The sequence below is a fragment of the Loxodonta africana genome, chromosome 3 (genome assembly GCF_030014295.1).
Source record: "Loxodonta africana isolate mLoxAfr1 chromosome 3, mLoxAfr1.hap2, whole genome shotgun sequence".
NCBI lineage: Eukaryota > Metazoa > Chordata > Mammalia > Proboscidea > Elephantidae > Loxodonta > Loxodonta africana.
Window position 1 is genome coordinate 82,907,194 of NC_087344.1, and position 19,700 is coordinate 82,926,893.

Below are 19,700 nucleotides of genomic sequence, written 5' to 3' on the forward strand. Positions count from 1 at the left end.
GGGAAAAGACAAGGACCCTTTGTGCCAGATTGGTGACTGGTAACAGAACTGCCTCCTTAAAGTAGAGTCAACCTTAAAGACCTGGATGGAGCAAAGTTTTGGGGACCTTAATTTATTGATGTGGCACAACTCAAAATGAGAAGAATCAGCTGCGAACATCCGTTAGTAATTGGAACGTGGAATGTACCAAGTATAAATCTGGGGAATATGGAAATCATCAAAAATGAAATGGAATGCATAAACATCAATATCCTAGGCATTAGTGAGCTGAAATGGACTGGTACTGGTTATTTTGAATTGGACGATCATATGGTCTGTCATAGATTGAATTGTGTCCCCCTAAAAATATGTGTCAACTTGGTTATGCCATGCTTCCCAGTATTGTGTAGTTGTCCTCCATTTTGTGATTGTAATTTTATGTTAAGAGGATTAGGATGGAATTGTAACACCACCCTTACTCAGGTCACCACCCTGATCCAATATAAAGGAAATTTCCTTTTATCTCTTAATAAATAAAAGGAAAGAGAAGCAAGCAGAGAGTTGGGGACCTCATACCACCAAGAAAGCAGCACAGGGAGCAAAGCGCATCCTTTGGACACAGGGCCCCTGCACCCGAGAAGCTCCTCGACCAGGGCAAGACTGAGGACAAGGACCTTCCTCCAGAGCCCACAGAGAGAGAAAGTCTTCCCCTGGAGCCGACTCCTTGTATTTGGACTTTTAGCCTACTTTACTGTGAGAAAATAAATTTCTCTTTGTTAAAGCCATCCACGTGTGGTATTTCTGTTATAGAGGCACGAGATGACCAAGGCAGGTCTATAATGCCAGGAATGACAAACTGAAGAGGAACAGTGTCACATTCTTTGTCAAAAAGAACATTTCAAGAACTATCCTGAAATACACCACTGTCAATGACAGCCTATGCCTATAAAGAAGACCAGTTAATACGACTATTATTCAAATTTACGCATGAATCACTAATGCCAAAGATGAAGAAATTGAAGATTTCTACCAACTTCTGCAGCCTGAAATTGTTCAAACATGAAATAAAGATGCATTGACAATTTTGGAATGTGAAAGTTGGAAACCAAGAAGGATCAGTAGTTGAAAAATTGGGCTTTGGTGATAGAAACATCAGAGACTGTACGATAGAATTTTATAAGACCAGCGACCTATTCGTGGGAAATACATTTTTTCAACAACATACATGGTTACTATACACATGGACCTCACCAGATGGAATACACAGGAATCAAATTGACTGTATCTGTGGAAAAAGGTGGAGAAGCTCAGTCAACATCGGTCAGAACAAGGCCAGGGGCTAACTGTGGAAAAGACCATCAATTACTCGTATGCAAGTTTAAGGTGAAACTGAAGAAAATTAAAACAAGCCCACAACAGCCAAAGTATGACCTTGAGTATATCCCACCTGAATTTAGAGACCATCTCAAGAACAGATTTCACACACTGAACATCAATGACCAAAGACCAGACAAGTAGTGAAATTACATTAAGGACATCATATGTGAAGAAAGCCAAAAGGTGATTGAAAAGACAGGAAAGAAAAAGAGGACCAAAATGGATGTCAGAAGAAACTCTGAAACTTGCCCTTGAATGTAGAGTAGCTAAAGTAAACGGAAAAAATGATGAAATAAAAGAGCTGAGCAGAAGATTTCAAAGGGTACAACCACTATGGAAAATGGTATGGCACTTCCTTAAAAAGCTAAAAATAGAATTTCCGTATGATCCAGCAATGTCACTCCTATGCATATATCCTAGAGAAATAAGAGCTGTCACACAGACATATGCACACCTATGTTCATTGTTCGACTCGACGGCAGTGTGTTAGTGGGTTATGTTCATTGCAGCATTATTCACAAAAGCAAAAAGATGGAAACAAACTAAGGGTCCATCAATGGATGAATGGATAAATTGTGATACATACATACAATGGAATACTACGCAAAGATAATGATGGATCTGTGAAACATCTCACAACATGGATAAATTTGAAGGACATTATGCTGAATAAAATAACTCAATCACAAAAGGAAAAATACTGTACCAGGCTATTATAGAAGCCAAGAACAGATGTACACACAAAAAAACATTCTTCAATGGTTACCAGGGATGGGAGGGGAGGGAGGAAAAAAATCACTAACAAGACAGTAAAAAAATTAATTCTGGTGAAAGGAAAGGCAATATACAACATGGGAGAAGTTAGCACAAAGCAACCAACACAAAGGAAGACACTGTGCGGTATGCAAGAATAAAGGGCAACTAGAGTAAATGCTGTAATATATACAATCCTACAACAATAGTAGTTAACAATCAATTTGTAAGCAGATACATAGGCTAATACGTATGCTAAATATGTGGGTGAGGCCATATGGGAGTACACCTGCGTACAAATATGGGCATGGTTGTGGATACTTCTACACGGATATTTGCAAATGCTGCATGTATACTCATATATAGTAGAGCACATAGGGAGAACGATTACAGAAGCTACTCAGACATCATGACTGAACTACTGGACTTGAAGGCCAAGGATCATAATCTTGAGGGACATGTAGGTCAACTGGCAGAACACAGTAAGGAAAGAATGTACACAGACTCAGGAAAAACTTGTGCTTCAGGGTTGTATCCTTTCACCATACGTATTCAATCTGTATGCTGAGCAAATAATTCGAGAAGATGGACTATATAAAGAAGAACATGGCATCAGCATTGGAGGAAGACTCTTAACAATCTGTGATATGCAGATGACAAAACCTTGCTTCCTGGAAGCGAAGAGGGCTTGAAGCACTTACTGATGAAGATCAAAGATGTTCAGCATGGTTACACTTCAACATGAAATATAAATCCTCACAACTGGACCAATAAGCAACATCACATTAAATGGAGAAAATACTGAAGTGGTCAAATATTTCATTTTACTTGGACCCACAAGCAATGCCCATGGAAGCAGCAGTCAAGAAATCAAATGATGCATTGCATCAGGCAAAGTTGCTGCAAAAACCTCTTTAAGGTGTTAAAATGTAAAGATGTCACTTTGAAGACTAAGGTGCTCCTGACCCAAGCCATGGTATTCCTACCTACCTCACATGCATGTGAAAGCTGGACAACAAAAAAGAAGACCAAAGAATTGATACCTCTGAATTATGGTGTTGGCATAGAACACTGAATATATACCATACACTCCCCGAAGAACAAACAAATCTGTATTGGAAGAAGTACAGACAGAATGATTCTTAGAAGGGAGGATGGCCAGACTTTGTCTCGTGTACTTCGGACATGTTATCAGGAGGGACCAGTCCCTGGGGAAGGATATCATGTTTGGTAAAGTGGAGGGTCAGCAAAAAAGAGGAAGACCCTTAATGAGATGGACTGACACAGTGGCTGCAACAATGAGCTCAAACACAGCAACCATTGTGAAGATGGTGTAGGTCCAGGCAGTGTTTTGTTCTGTTGTACACAGGGCTGTTATCAGTCAGAACCGATTCCACGGTACCTAACACCACCACCACACACCCCAGGATTGGAGTGAGGATGAAGTGATAAACAGGTTATGCATCACTTAACGTCCACATGTTCTGTGAAATGGGGCACTATGTGATTCGGACATTATGTGAACACTATACAGCAGAGAGGAGTGCAGGATGGTCACCGGGTGGCCTGGCACCCATGCTGCAGCCACAGTAAGGAACTCAGTGAAAATTCTGGCTCTGCCAGAAGTTGCTGCCTGGTCTTCGGGCCCGCATGCTCAGGCTCCCTTTGCTTCTTCCTTCCTTGTGCCTGCCCTTCCCTGCCTCACCTAATGCAGTTTAAACTCCTCCAGCCCTGGCTGCCTCTCCTCCACCTCCTGCCCTGGTCACCTTTCCTGCAACAGCCGTGAATGCCACTGTGGGAGGAGCCTAAGTGGGGCAGTGGCCTCAGTGGGGCACCCTCCTAGGCCTCTCCTGCAAAGTCTGTGCAGTTCCTGCCTGAGGCGAGCTCGGTGAGACAGGCAGCCAAGGATGGGGGCTGGACTCCCTACCTCTGTGGCCCTGGGGACAAGGCAGAGAGCTATTCTAAGACAGATCTCCATACTCAGCAAAGTATGAGAGCTAAGTCCAGTTCTCTGATTAGGATTTCTGAACTCTATTATAACCCTATGGGATCACAGACATATACGCAGTTGGTTTTTGCCCAAAGGGAGGTTAAGCAATGCACACCTGTATTATATGTAAAGGTCTAGGAACAAAGTAAGACGTCAACAAATGGTAGTTCCCTTTCCTTTGCCACTCCAAAACCCAGTTCAGATAAGACACTGTCTATAAAGGCTCTGAGGACCCTCTTCAGACAGAGTAGCACCATTACCTTTTGCTTTAGACAGTGAATTCTCTGGTACTGGAAGCCATGTATTATTCTGTGCCTCTAGTGATACACAGTGTTTAATACAGTACTCAATGTTAGATAATTGTTGAACTCTTTGAGAAAAAAAACGAATGACAAACATCTGCCTACTAGAAATCTCACCTCTCCTTCCTCCAACAGCTAACATTCAAGGTACCAAAAATCACACTCATCAACTTTTGCTGAACATACGGTTTTCTTTCTTTTCCACTACAGTGAATGGTTGTAGTTATCCCAGTTTCCCAGGGAAGAATGCTTAGTGTCCTCTTTTTCCTCCTCCATCTAATTTGCTTCTCACTATCTGCCATCATTTTCTCTCCTCTTTGCCTACTGTCATCATCCGTGTTCAGGCTTTATTACCTTTTACAGGGTAAGAACAGCTTTTACACTAGTTTTCCTATCTTCATTCTACCATTGACTCAGTCCTACACAAGAAGACTAAACTGATCTTAAGGTCTGGATCCTGATTTTGATCCTTGTCACTTCTTTACCCTCAGAAAAATTTTTAGATCCTTAAGGAGACAGGGACATTTTCTTAGTCATTTTTGTAATTTCTATAGCCTAACGGGATGCTTGCAGACATCTCAAATCGAGTAAAATCTATGAAAACTTTTTATGAACTTTAAGAAACTAGAGAAATAAGGTGTGCTGGTGTGTTGCTAATATTGCTACCACATATTAGCACTTACTATATGCCAGTTCTAAGTACTTCATAAAATTTTCTCATTTACTCCTCATAAAATTCTTAAAAGGCTGGTTTTATTATCTCCATCTTACAGATGAAGAAACAGACCAAGAAGTTAAGAAACTTACCCAAGGGCATACTGCAAAGGGGCAAAATGGAATCTGTCTGCTCCAAAGCCCTGCTCTTAACCTCCATGCTACACTGTCTCTTCCTTTTATTCTTCCTCTTCTACATCAGAGGAGTAAGTGCCTTAAATCCTTCTGAAAGATAACTCCACTTATCATTCACTTTTATTCTCACTTACTTCTTCTTGGCCTATGACCTTTTAATTATCTTTTCTCTAATATCTTTCAAGTTGTCCCCCAAAAACTCCTTTTCCTCTTCCTACAGATTTCCTTCATCCTTTCACTTAATTTAGAAACCCTGGTGGCATAGTGGTTAAGAGCTATGGCTGCTAACCACAAAGTTGGCAGTTCAAATCCACCAGGGCACTATAAACCCTATAGGGCAGTTCTACTCTGTCCTATAGAATTGCTATGAGCTGGAATCAACTCAACAGCAATGGGTTTGGGTTTTCACTTAATTTTAACAACACCTATATCCTATATCCAGTTTTCCTTTTATTGTCAAGTCTCGAAGGTGCCGCTACCTCCGCTTCCACTGACATAATTCCATAATCCCCTGTAATCTTGTGTCAGCACCACTCCACTCTCCTGAAACCCCAACTCAAAGGTCACCAAAAGCTTTACAACTGTTAAGGTCAAAAGCCCTTTCTCATTTATTTTCCTCAACTTACCAACATCAACTGACAAGTGTTGATAATGCTCCTCGCTATTTTAAATTAACCTTCCTTGATTTCTGTGATAGCATTTTTTTTTCCCCTATGCCTGAATTACAACTGCTGAGTCCTATAGATTAGGTTGTCATTTTCTGTTCCAAAACAAGTATTTTCCCCAAATTTTCTTCTCCCATTCTTTACTCTTCTTTTTCTATCCTTTCCCCTTGAAGATCTTATCTACCCCGAAAGCTTCAATCATTACCTCTAGGATGATGGCTCCCAGCCCTGGTATTTCTCAAACTCCAGTGCTACCGAGAGTAATTAAAATGGTTCACTCACTATCCCTCAAATATGACTAGTGCCTTCTGCTTTCAGAACTTTTATTTGCTGACCTCTTCTATTATGATCTCCAACACCATCCAGATTCTTTTCTGCCTATCTAAATCTGGGGCACCCTCCAAAGACCAGTTGAAATTCCAGTTTTTCTATAAGACTTTCCCTGATGGTCACAGTCTGAACAATCTTGCAACTCTCAACTGTATAAGTATTGTTCAAATAATTTAGTTATTCCAGATCTGCTTGTGATTAAATCTGTGTCTTTAACTTTAGGATCTATTATTTTTTCATAATAATCGCCTAATTATACTGTTATATCCTGTCATCTCAATTAGACTATCAGCTCATGGAAGGTCACAACTGATATTATACTTCTCTGAATTGCTCAGAAATACCAAACACAGTGGAAAGCTCATTGGTTTTTCTTCCACTGACACAGTAAATTCTAATTATTTGTTCCTTACAGTACCTGGAATTCAAACAATTATTATATGCTTATGTAAGGGTGGTAGCAATACAAATAAGAAAAAGATATGAAAACTATCCCACCCTTAAGGAGGTTACTATCAGTTGAAGAAACAAATGGATGCAAAAAAAGTGTAGTTAATGTGATAAGAGACACAGAGTGCTATGCAATCATAGAGATATAAGGATTAATTAGGACTAATTAGATCTACACATGTATGGACTATAAAAATTCAAAGAGGGTGACATGAGCTTGAAGGTGACATGAGTTTGAGATGAATTATTCCCCAGACAAGAGAAAGAAGGGACAGGCCGTAAGATGTAAAAGATGGTTTGGAGTCAGAATCATTGCTAAAGAGTTTGGACAATGTATCATAATATCTGAGGTTGGCCAACTGCGACCCACAAGCTAAATCGGCCTTAGGCCTGTTTTTGTAGGGCACATGTGCTAAGAATGTGCATTTACATTTTTTAAAGGATTGTAAAAAAAGAAAGAAAAAGAACATATTATACAACAAAGACTTATATGTGGCCAGTAAAACATAAAATATTATTTAACCCTTAAAAACAAAAACACAAATGACCCTTGCTATAAATGGTCTGGAGCCAGGGAAGGGATTAGGAAGGGATATTCAAAGCATGGCAGAGTAGAAGCCATTCACAGTTAATGTGGAAGATGAACATAGAGAGGAGAAAACAGAAGGGTACACTACAATCACAAAGACGGGATAACAAGGGCCTAAACTGGGACAGCACCGAGGGAATAACTGACAGGACTTTGTAACTGCTTGGCTGAGGGGAACGAGTAATAAAAAAAGCCAAGGTATGCAGCTGAGTAATCAGATGAATGTTGATGCTATTCGTGGAAGCAGCAAATCCGCAGGAGCAGGTTCATGAGAGGAAGGTAAGAGCCTGAGAAACCTGCTGAAAATCCAGTCCGCAGCAGTGCAGAATCTGGAGCCAGGGGAGTGTTACACACATATAGGAGATATGTGGAATCACTCAACAGGAGAAAATTTATTCACTACATTTTTTTTCCCCTGATTTATTCAAACTCCTGTTTTACAAAGTTCTTATATTGATTCCAAATCATACCTTGGAAGGAGGTGGTGCAGGCTTAGGAACTAGATTCTTATAGACACTTGGGACCATGGTTGATGATTTGTTCCCGTTTGCATGGTGAGATCCTGGTGAAGTGAAAGCAGCAGAGAAGGCAGCAGCAGGATCCTCTTTGGAAACTTTTTTGATGACCAGCATCTTGGAGGGTTGCTTGGCACTAGGTGGGTTTTCTGTAAAATACAGTAGTGGAGAGAGAAAAAACAATAGCAAACCTGTTGGGTAACACAAAGCACAGCTCTATGTGAAGGCCTCCCCTTCAATGAAGACCTGACAGTCAAGACTGAGGGGCAAATATTTCCTGGTGTGCACTGAACAGATACTCTCAAAAGTGACACTACTTGAGAACTGTAGGAAAGAAAGCAGCAGATGAAGCACTTGATACTGAACCCAAGAATCAGCAGAAAACCTAAATATGTAAGCAGTCCTTCAGGGGCGTAGCATGTCTAATGTATGGTGTGATCAGTCAGGCATGGACCAAACAAGAACATATCTGAGAGTAGCAGCTTGTGTCGGTATGAGAATGGACAGAGATGAGGAAATTGGGGAAAGGAACCCTATGATGAGGCAAGCTGGAGCAAAGATATATACCGAGTACAGTAAATCTAGTATTTAGATATGATGCTAAAGCCGTCCCAATAAGATACTTGGGCTACTGAGCATGTCTGATACAGGGACCAGAAGACCTCAATTTGTAAATGCCCAGAATTCCAATGCCACAGATCAGGTTTGATTTGGAATAGATTGATTAACCTGTTAATGTTTTACATGGCTAGTTTTCCCAACATATAAATATGTGTATGTTTATGTATGTTTTCCTTCTGCCCTATACTATAGACATCATTTGTAACTTTCAAAAAACATCCAACAACTGGAATCTGGCTGAACAAAATAGTACATTCACAGATGTGATATTACATAACCATTAAAAGCATGTGTTTGAAGAATATTTAATAAAATGAAGGAATGATCAGAAAATACCGCTATATATTCCCACCATATTATTTAGGAGACAAATAAGCATGACATATAAAATACAATTTAATTATTACAAGTGAATTAGCAATGTTAATTAAAAATTACTTTTTATATCTATGTATTATTCTCCCTTTACTTAAAATTTGCTTCCAAATTAGGGATCTACAAGCTCTCAATTGCCTGTATTTTGACTCTACTACACTGACTACCTTTTAGTGGTATTTTAGGTAACCTGCTATACTTATAGCCTCTTAGTGAAGAGCTAACAGGTATTAGTTACTGTGGGGAAAAATGAGATGAAAAAGAAACAAGAGATAAACAAAAAGATTAAAAAACCTTGCTCCTCTCCTTCATAAGAAAAAATTTAAATTTGTGCCTTTAAAACAGTAAAGTCTACCTACCCCACACTCCAGAAGGGGTCCCAATAGGTCTGCATGGCTGATTCTGTTTGCTGGCTTCTGGATTCAAAGAAGGCTAGGAAAAATTAAAAGTAAGTATTAATGGGTAATACAGAAAGCCAATCATTTGGCTTTTTTTTTTGGCAAAGTAACCATCATCAAGGATATTAGCAGCATTCACAAATTTAAAACTGTATTCAGAATTGCAACAAATAGAAGATGTTGAAATGCAAAGTCAAGAGGTGTGTTAATCTTAGGATCTCTTGGGTTCCATTTCCTTTAACATAAAAATTTTCTTTTCTTTTTAATAATTAGACCAAATGTGGAAGTTTTCCCATTTCTACACGACACATACACCAAATAAGGAGACACAGAAAGCTGAATGAACAAGAATATAGATCAATTTTTTCAGATGTAAGGAGGGCAAATCTAGTGAGTGGTGGTATTTACTCCATTTCCAAGACAGCTTTAGAGGAGAGAAACCATGTGCCATACAAGTGCAATTAAGAATAGTGCCTTCCTGTCCTCACTAGGGTCACAGTCGTAGTAGAAAAATAAACTCATGTATTAGGGGTCCTATAATAAAAACTCACATTAGAGAAGTGAGAGTACTACTGAAGGAATGGTTGATTCCACTTGATAGAGAAGTGGTATCAGGAAACTCTCATTAGGGGTGATGACTAAGAAGAGTCCTTAAATATGAACTCAAAAGCTGGAGAAAGAGTGATTCCAGAAAGAAAAATCTCAACGAATATCAAGAAAGAAAGAAAAGAACAGAATATTCAGAGGTCTGCAAATAGTTCAGCTTGATTAATGCTGAAGAAAGAAAGGACCATTCTGAAGAGAAAGAGAAGTCTGGGAAAGTAGGCCAAGAACTAGATTGTAGAGTATCTTTTAGGCAGTTTGAAGTTTATTCTGCAGAAGCCCTGAAGATGGGGATCCATCTTTCATGTAGAGTTAAAATGATCCAACCATCCTTTTAAAATCTCTCTCTAGAAGCAGCTTGAAAAACAGATTTAAGGTGTTTAAGTATCAACTGTGAGATTAGGAGACCAATTCCACAGTCCAGGAGAGTAAAGAAGGCAACAGGAATAGAGAAAAACACAAAGGAAAAGGAGATGTGTTAGCAATAGACTGGGCTTAATAACCAGTTGTATGCAGGGTGTAAGGATGGCATTGGCATCCAAGGCCAAACTTCACAACCTGGTAATAGAGTAGGAAAATAGCTATTCACAATTGCCCATGGAACATTTATACACACACACAAAACACTCAGAGCCTCTACTTCAGAGCTTCTAAATCAGAATTTCCAGAGGGTGGGGCCCTAGCAGATACAGTTTTCAACCAGTCAAGGTTGAGAACCAGTAGCATAAGAAAACAAACAGATACAAACTACCAACTCACTAAATAAAGGAGAAACCAGTAATTGAATATGAGGAACAGGTAAGTGCCCTTCTCTGGGTGACAGTACCGGCAGGAGTTCCCACAGAAAAAATTTATAGTTGGTTTCTCTTAATCACATTCCATCTAGGGTTCTCAGAGATGTAACGCCTATTTATGTGATTACATTGATCTCTTTCCATTGATTTTTAAAAACTTTTTAAAATTGTAAAATATAACACAGAAATCTGTATAAAACAAATCAATAGCTTAATGAATATGAAGGCAAATATTCTTGTAATCACCACTGTTTAAACAGAAAATTACTAGCCAATCCAAACACACATTATCGTTCCAGTAAAAAAATTCCTTCCCCTCTAAAAATAACCACTATCCTAATGGTGATCATTTCTTTGCTTTTCTCATCCAAGGACGTGTCTCCTAACACTATAGTTTTATTTTGTCTCTTAATCTACAGATAATTTTTTTTTTAATCTTAAAGTTTATCTGTAATTTCCCACAATCTGGATTTTGCTGTTTGCATCACCATGGTAAAATGTAACCTCCTTCTCTGACCTCTGTATTTCCTATAATTTGGCAGTTGGTTCTAGAGGCTATAGGATTTTTCTTTTGGCAAGGCAGCTTCTTGGTGGTGGTGTTCTCTTCCATTCGGAAACACATAAAATTCCCATTGTCTTCTTTCTGCAATGTTGGTAGCACTGATGCTCAAAGCCTAAAACTATTAACTTGTCACAAGCTGCAAAACAAAGATCTCCTGATTTTATCATTCCTTCTTTACTTATTAGCTAATATACATTACTATGGAAACCCTGGTGGCGCAGTAGGTTAAGTGCTACAGCTGCTAACCAAAGGCTCCACAGTTCAAATCCACCAGGCGCTCCTTGGAAACTTTGGGGCAGTTCTACTCTGTCCTATAGGGTAACTATGAGTTGGAATCGACCTGATGCCAACAGGTTTGCGTTTTTTTTTTTGGTATACTTTTTTATTAGCTAGGATACATAAAAAGCATCCCTCCTATCTAGTATAGTACTTGGTAGATATGATACAGTTCACATAGAAAAGACACATGCTTTCTTCTTTCACCTTATTTACTAGTTTTCAAACTAGTTCCTTATCATAAAGAACTTTGGTGGCACAGTGGTTAAGCGCTCGACTGATAATTGAAAGGTCAGTGGTTCAAACCCACGAGCTGTCCCACAGGGGAAAGATGTGGCAGTCTGCTTCCATAAAGATCACGGCCTTGAAACCCTATGGGACAGTTCTACTGTGTCCTACAGGGTCACAAGTCAGAATCTACTCGACAGCAATAGGTTTTTGGCTTCTCTATCATACTCCAAAGGTGAGATATCACTGTGAACTCAAAGATTTAATATTTGATATGATTCAATCTCGTACAGTTAGTCATCCTTTCTGATGCACAAACTGTCCCATTTTTGGCCAGTGGGAACCTCTTCTATTTGGCTTCTGAATCATCTTGATACAACCCTATCTAGTATGACAAAATATCCAAAGCTCATCATGTAAATATCCTGTCCAGAAATAGAACCAGCTATTTCTCTAAGAAGCCCTGATTTCTTTGAATAAAAAACTGCCTTTCAAGACCACAATCCAGGTACTAGGGAAACTCACTGCTACTGGGTTACCATTGTATTTAGGTCTTTTCAGTGGAAAGAACCTGAAAATAAACACACACACATTTTTGAAGAAAACAGCTCATGATTTATTGATATTGCTAATTCGAGTACTTCTCACATGCGTGTTTCCTTTCTTCTACACAGAGAATCCTGATTCTTTTGATCACAAAGGATGCTAGACTATCATATTAAATCACTTTATCCCATATTACATATAACAGTCTGAGAATAACAACACTACTTCTACACTGACATGATTACAGAAAAGTTAAATTTTTTTGTACATGCTCTCTGGATTCTCCCACTTGAAAATGCATGTAAAGGATATGAAAAAAAAAAAAACTGCTGAGTTATATGAACATACTCCAAGCATCTGATCAGGATATCTGATTTTCTTCCCTTACAAGTCACTTGGTCATTTTGCCTGAATGACCAAAGGATATTTTTTTCTTCCAGATTTCAGAATTTGGCCAGACTATGTTTCAGCGTTGGTCATTCTGGCTGCTCTTTCAATCTGTAGTTTCAAATCTTATTATGGAGGAAAATTTTCTGAATTATAGTTTTTTGTATTTGTGCTATTCTTTTGCTTTGGTCTTTTTTGAGAGGACTTGTATTATGCATACAGTCGTCCCTTGGTATCCACAGGGGGATTGGTTCCACGACCCACTGTGGATACCAAGATCCAAGGATGCCCTTATATAAAATGGCATAGTATTTGCATATCATATATGCACATCCTCCTCCCATATACTTTAAGTCATCTCTAAATTACTCCTAATACCTAATGTAAATGCTACATAAAAACTTGTTATACTGTATTGTTGAGGGAACAATGACATGAAAGAAAAGTGTTTTTTTTGCCCCTCTCAAATATTTTCAATTCGAGGTTGGTAGAATCTGTAAATGCACGACCTGAGAATACTTTAGGCCAACTGGATACTGAATCATTTTTTTTAACCAAACATCTGTCCACATGCCACTTTTCCTCAAATCTAACTTTTTAAATGTTTCTTCATCTTTAAATTTTTCATTTTCTAATACTCATGACATTATTGTGTTCCTTCTTCAGTCTTCATTTATCTGAAATCTTTCATTGCTTCTAATTTTTGCCTGAGTTCTAGCACCTTATTTCTGAATTTTTCTTATTCTATGTTATTCCTTCAAGTCATAGACCTTTTTCTTAATACAATTTAGTAAAGTTTTAATACGGTAGGTAATAGTTTTTGTTTTGTTGGCATGTCTTACTTATGTGCTCTGCATTGTCTGTAGTAAAGTTAGTCTACTCTTCCTTTTTTCTTATAAAAAATATATATTACTTTATTATAATATACATATTATAGTAAGGTACAAACGAATTTGACCTTGATTCTTTTATGTTGTTCATGTGTATGTAATTTTTTGTAAATCTGGGTCAATATAACTTTTCTAGTCATGCTTTAGAGCTCCCTCTTCTGTTGTTTCCATGGAGTGTCAAAAATATGGTAGCTTACTTTCTGAGATACCCTGGTTGCTTCCCTCCCCAAATTTTACGTGAATATTCTCTTTGTCTCTATTATCTGTCTCTGTGCAGCTCAATTTGCATTCTTTCTCCAGCAGTTTGTCCTCAGTATGGGGCTTTGTTCTGGAAGAGAATACTGGCTGGTTAGTATGAACAATGATAGGGCCCTATGCTGGTTATCAATTTTTTGCCTCTTAGTTCCAAATTCATCCTTTCTGCCTTTTCCGTGTAAATTTATCTGGGCACTTAAAACTTTTTTCCTGTGCCAGCTGGCATGTTAATTTTTGTCAGTAGAGGGCACTGGAGAAGACTTCTGCTTCCAGTTCCAGTGTGCTTCTTAGCAGCTTTCCCCAGCACCACACTTGAGTGATTTTGAGTGACACCTTCCATGAACAGCTTTTCCAGGCACTGTACGGGGTGAATTTCCATGAAGTTCCAAAGGGCAGATTTCCAGCATGTTTTCCTGGAGATGCACCTCAGCCACTGTACTGCCATTCAATAAGCCTCAACTGAGCCTTCTCCGACAAGGTCTAGATCTCAGCCTGGGGTGTCATGGGGGAAAGAGGGAAGAGATGAGACCCTCTTAGTCCTAGGGGTAGTGGCTGCTGCTTGTATTTGCTATCTCTATACTCTTCAGTATTTACTTCTTACTATCAGATCCCTTCATTACCCCAATTCTGATATAGTTAATTCTTTATGCTAACTTCCCCTGTGCAAACTACTGTGTAATTTCTCTCCTCTGACTGATCTAGTCAGAACCTTCACACCTGGTATTTTCAAATGTGGAGTCCCTGGGTGGAGCAAACACTTAAGTATTTGACTAGCTGAAAGGCTGGCAGTTTGAACCCACCCACTGGCTCTGTGGGAGAAAGCTCTGACCACCTGCCCCTGTAAAGATCACAGCCTAGAAAACCCTATGGGGCAGTTCTACTCTGTCACATTGGGGTTGCAATGTGTTGGAATCAACTTGACGGCACTTAAACAATAACAGCAGCTGAAAAGCTGGTCGTTCAAACTCACCTAGAAGTGCCTCGGAAGACAAACCCGGCAATCTGCTTCAAAAGGTCACAGCCTGCACACATAAGGCTGCCACAAGTTGGAACTGACTCGACGGAAACTAACAGCAACACTCTCAAATGTGGCCTCCAAGCTTTCAAAAATAATTGTTGGCTACTTTGGGACCCTTGAGGCTATCAGACAACCTGTTGCTTCCCTTTGATTTCTCCTACTTGTATTTTGGGGTTTGCTGGAATACCTTACTTTGTTTTGTTGAAGGTATTGTCCAGGGGTTTTAGGTTTCTCAATTCTAGCTGCTCTTTTTTCTTACTAATTTATTATTTTCAAATACTTTCAAACTTGCAAAAATAGTACAAAGAATTCCTGTACACCCCTCATTTAATCCTCACGTAACAATCTTATCACATTTGTGTCTTCATTCTCTCTAAATGCATTTTTTTCTGAACCATCCAAGACTTGAAGCCAATTTATTCCTAAATACTTCATTATGTGTTTCTTTAAAAGAACAGCACTATCCCACATCATCACAGTACAATTAGAAAAACTAGAAAATTAACATTAATACATTAACCTAAAATTGTTAGTTAAATTTTATCAACTGTCCATTGATGTCTTTTATAGCAACATAAAGTTTTTAAAAAATTGTTTTCCCTCATCTAGTAGCCATTCTAGGCTCACACTGTCCCCTTTAGCTGTCATGTTTCTTTAATCTTGACTCTTTTTTTCCCCAGGACCTTGACATTTGAGTACAGGATAGTTCTTCTGTAGACTCTGCAAAAAACCTCAATTTGGATTTGTTTGCTGTGTCCTCACAATTAGATCCAGGCACTTTTGGCAGGAATATTGCAGAAGTATTATATCCTTCTCAGCACATAGTATCAGGAGGCTATCTGTGCCACTGCTGGAGATGTTAACCTCTTTATTAAGTAAAATTTACACACGGTGAAATTTGCAAATGCTAAGTATACCATACCATACTATTCTATGAGTTTTGAAAAATGCATTTACCTGACAATCTCTACGAAGATAAACACCTCCATCAATATAGGAGCCCTGTGGCACAGTGGTTAAGAGCTCAGATGCTAACCAAAAGGTTGGCGGTTTGAATCCACCAGGTGCTCCTTGGAAAATCTGCAGGGCAATTCTACTCTATCTTATAGGGTCACTATGACTCGGAATTGACTCAATAGTAATGGGTTTTTGGGTGTGTGTGTGTGTATATATATATGTACATACACAGTTCTTCCAGCATCATTTCTTAAAAACAAATTCCTTCCTCCAATGGTTTTTGCTTTAGGCCTCTCAAAAATCAAATGACCATCTAAGTGCAGGTTTATCTGGTGCTCTCTATTCTGCTCCACTATCTGTCTATCCTTATACCAACACCACATTGTCTTGTTTACTGTAGCTTTACAGTAAGTCTTCAGGTGAGGTAGTATAAGTCTCCAACTTTGTCTGTTTTCAAGATTGCTGTGGACATTAAAGGTTTTTAGCATTTAAATATAAATTTTACAATCACTTTGTCAATTTGCATAATAAAGTATGCTGAGGTTTCGCCTGAGATCGTACTGAATCTACAGACCAATTGTGGAAAATTGATGTCCTAACAATAGAAAAACAAAACAATAGAGTCTTCCAATCAAAAAACAAGGTGTCTCTCCGCCTTCATTTAGCTCTTCTGTAATTTTTTTTTCAGCAACATTTTGTGGTTCCATACAGAGGTCTTTCACATCTTTTGTTAAAATTTATTCCTTGGCATTAAGATTTTTTATTACAGAAGACATATTTAAAACTTCATTTCCTAATTGTTTATTGTTAATACATAAAATACAGTTGATTATTTTTCTATATTAACCTCATATCCTGAAACCATGCAACTGTTAGTAGAGTTCTATGGATTTTCTACATAAACAATCATGTCATCATCAAATAGAAAGTTTTAGTTCTTCCTTTTAACCTGTATGCATTTTATTTCTTTTTCTCACCATACTGCACTCGCTAGGACCTCCAGTACAATGCTAAACTAAGTGAACACTGCTCCTGATATTAAGGGGAGCCTTGCTTTTATTAGAGAATTTGAGGAAGATTCAAAAGCTATCACATCATTGCTGCCATCCTCTCAGAATCCCTTCTTTCCACTCATTTTTTACCCCTCTGGTTTCAAATCTCAATCCTAGACTCCTACCCCCTCAAACCTGGCTCCTCTTTCTCCAAAGAATAGTGTGCTACTCATCACCAACTCACTCATTAACCCTTCCAAACAAGCCTTTGTCACTTTTGAAAGTGGCATTTCAAAGGTCACCCAAATACCAAATTCAAAGCTCTCTCCCACATTTAATAACAAGTACCATTACAAGAGGCAGGGGTGGTTCAGTGACAGAATTCTCGTTTCCCATGCAAAAGACCCAGATTTGATTGCCAGGCAATGCAACTCAAGCACAGCCACCACTATCTGTCAGTGGAAGCTTGTGTGTTACTACGAAGTAGAACAGGTTTCAGTAGAGCTTCCAAACTAAGACAGACTACGAAGAAAGGCCTGGTGATCTACTTCCAAAAAATCTGCCAGTGAAAATACCATGGATCACAATGGTTTGATCCCATTGCGCAAGGGATGGCACTGCCACGGGTTGGGGGCTGACTCAATGGCAGATAACGACAACAACCATTTAAAAGCCTATTATGTGTCAAGGTGTGTGCTAAGTGCTTCACATACATTGTTTAACATATGTGATCTTTAATCCTTACAACAATGCTAAAAGGTACATATTATTATCTCTACCTAACAATTTAGGGAAAATGAGGGTTAACTTGCCCAAGATAACAACATAGGACTGTTAATTACATTAAACTAGTGTTATTTTAAAACAAAATTAAGTTTCTACTTATATGATTTTTGTTGTTGTTATAGTTGTTAGGTGCCGTTGAGTCGGTTCCGACTCAGTGACCCTATGTACAACAGAACACTGCCCAGTCCGGGGCCATCCTCACAGTCTTGCTGTTTGAGTCCACTGCTGCAGCCACTGTGTTAATCCATCTTGTTGAGGTCTTCCTCTTTTTTGCTGACCCTCTACTTTATCAAGCATGATGACCTTTCTCTAGGGATGGTCCCTCCTGATAAAAAAAAAAAAAAAAATTTTTTTTTTTTTTTTTTAACATGTCCTAAATATGTGAGACAAAGTCTTGCCAGCCTCGCTTCTCAGGGATCAGGCTGGCTGCACTTCTCCAAAAACAGATTTATTCGTTCTTCTGGCAGTCCATGGTGTATAGTCAATATTCTTCACCAGCACCATAATTCAAAGGCATCAAGTCTTCTTAGGTTTTCCTTATTCATTGGCCAGCTTCAAATGCATATGAGGCAAATGAAAATATCATGGTTTGGGTCAGAAGCACCTTAATTCTCAAAGTGACGTCTTTGCTTTTTAATACTTCAAAGGGGTCTTTTGCAGATTTTCCTAGTGCAATATTTAGTTTTTAGTAAAAAATGTTTAGTATATAAAAAATACATACAGAAAACCCACTGTAAACAATTAAGCCAAATACCTTTGCGATTTTTGATTAACTACAACTTCTTTTCTTGATATAACCCTTTCTCCTTCTTCAACTGATCACTTCGCAGTTCCCCTTACTGCTATTCCACAGTTTCTGCCCTAGGTCTCCTCCCTTCCTACTAATATATCACGCTCCATGGGCAATTCTATACATCCACAAATCTCAACTATTATCTCTATTTCCAAGTACACATCTCTAGATCTCACTCATCTCTTTGGTACCAAAAATTAGTTATCTTCTCTTGCCAATCCCGCTCCTCCTGTTTTTCCTTTTTAAGTGAATCACGTATTATTTATCAAGTCATTCTGGGTAGAAACCTTATTTTTGACTCTTCCTTCTCCAGTTACAATACCTCGGTTGCCAATCGTTTAGATGTAGCCTCCAAAACCAGGTCTTTTATAATCTAAATGTCCATAAACAGGAAAATGAATAAACTTAATATAGTCACACAACAGAGTATTTACTAAACAGTAGTGAAAATTAAAGACTTAGAGCAGGGTTTTTCAACCATGGCACTACTGACCATTTTGGGCCAGATAATTCTTTCTTGTGGGGGTTATAATGTGCATTGTAGGATATTTAGCAACATCCCTGGTCTCTGCCCCCTAGAGATAGGAAGCAATATGCACCATCCTCAGTTCTTACAACCAAAATGTCTCCAGATAGAGCCAAATGTCCCCTGGGGCAGGCATACTTGCCCCTGGTTGAGGCCCACTAATTTAGAACTGTATGTATCAATACAGATAAATGTGAAACAATTTTAAGAAAATAAAAAAGAATTACAGTATGATAGACACTATTCCCACAAAGCTCAAAAACATGCAGTATGCTATATAATGTTCATGAATACACAAATATATAGCAAATAATAAAAGATAAAGCACTGAAAACAAGATGGTGATAACCTCTATAGGAAAAGTGAGAAGAACGGGATTAAGGAAGGCTTTAACCACATCTGTAGTAACTTGCCTCTTCTGTAAAAGAATGGTCTAGAGCATATTTGGCAAAGTGTCAATATTTGACAAGGCTAGGTGATACATACACTTGAGTTTTTCTCAATACTTTTCTGTATACTTAAAAAAAAAAAATTTTTTTTTTTTTTTTTTGAAAAAAAGACAACATAAATGCATGATAAAATGGTCCTTATAGGTCTTGTACAGGTTTGATTTGACAGCAAACTTTCTTTTAAATCACTTAGCAGGTGAAGTCAATATTTTAACATTTTTCTTCCCTTTGTCAATTCATTTCCCACTGGGAAAGCCACAGGACTGATAACGGAGCTTCTAATCAAATCATGTCAATGAGTGGTGTATTACCTAGTTTAAAAGGTATTCCTAAAAACTCAACTTTTGGTTTAGAGGCCAAAAGGAATGTAATTCAACACATTAGCATCAAGTTTTACTAAACACAGGCCACAGCTAAAATATGCCCAATTGCACGCTTACATATT

General features: G+C 38.4%; 1 protein-coding gene across 3 annotated transcripts in view; it reads right to left on the reverse strand.

Annotated features, from left to right (window-relative positions):
* Nucleotides 1-19,700, reverse strand: part of GPBP1L1 (GC-rich promoter binding protein 1 like 1) — a 60,880-nt gene that overhangs the window by 8,558 nt on the left and 32,622 nt on the right. For all 3 annotated transcript variants that reach the window (XM_023554689.2, XM_003415571.4, XM_010595322.3), the window contains 2 exons: nucleotides 9,155-9,227; nucleotides 7,755-7,948 (listed from right to left, as the gene is read on the reverse strand). In XM_023554689.2, the coding sequence (XP_023410457.1) occupies nucleotides 7,755-7,948; nucleotides 9,155-9,227 (267 nt within the window). The remainder of the gene's footprint in view (nucleotides 1-7,754; nucleotides 7,949-9,154; nucleotides 9,228-19,700) is intronic.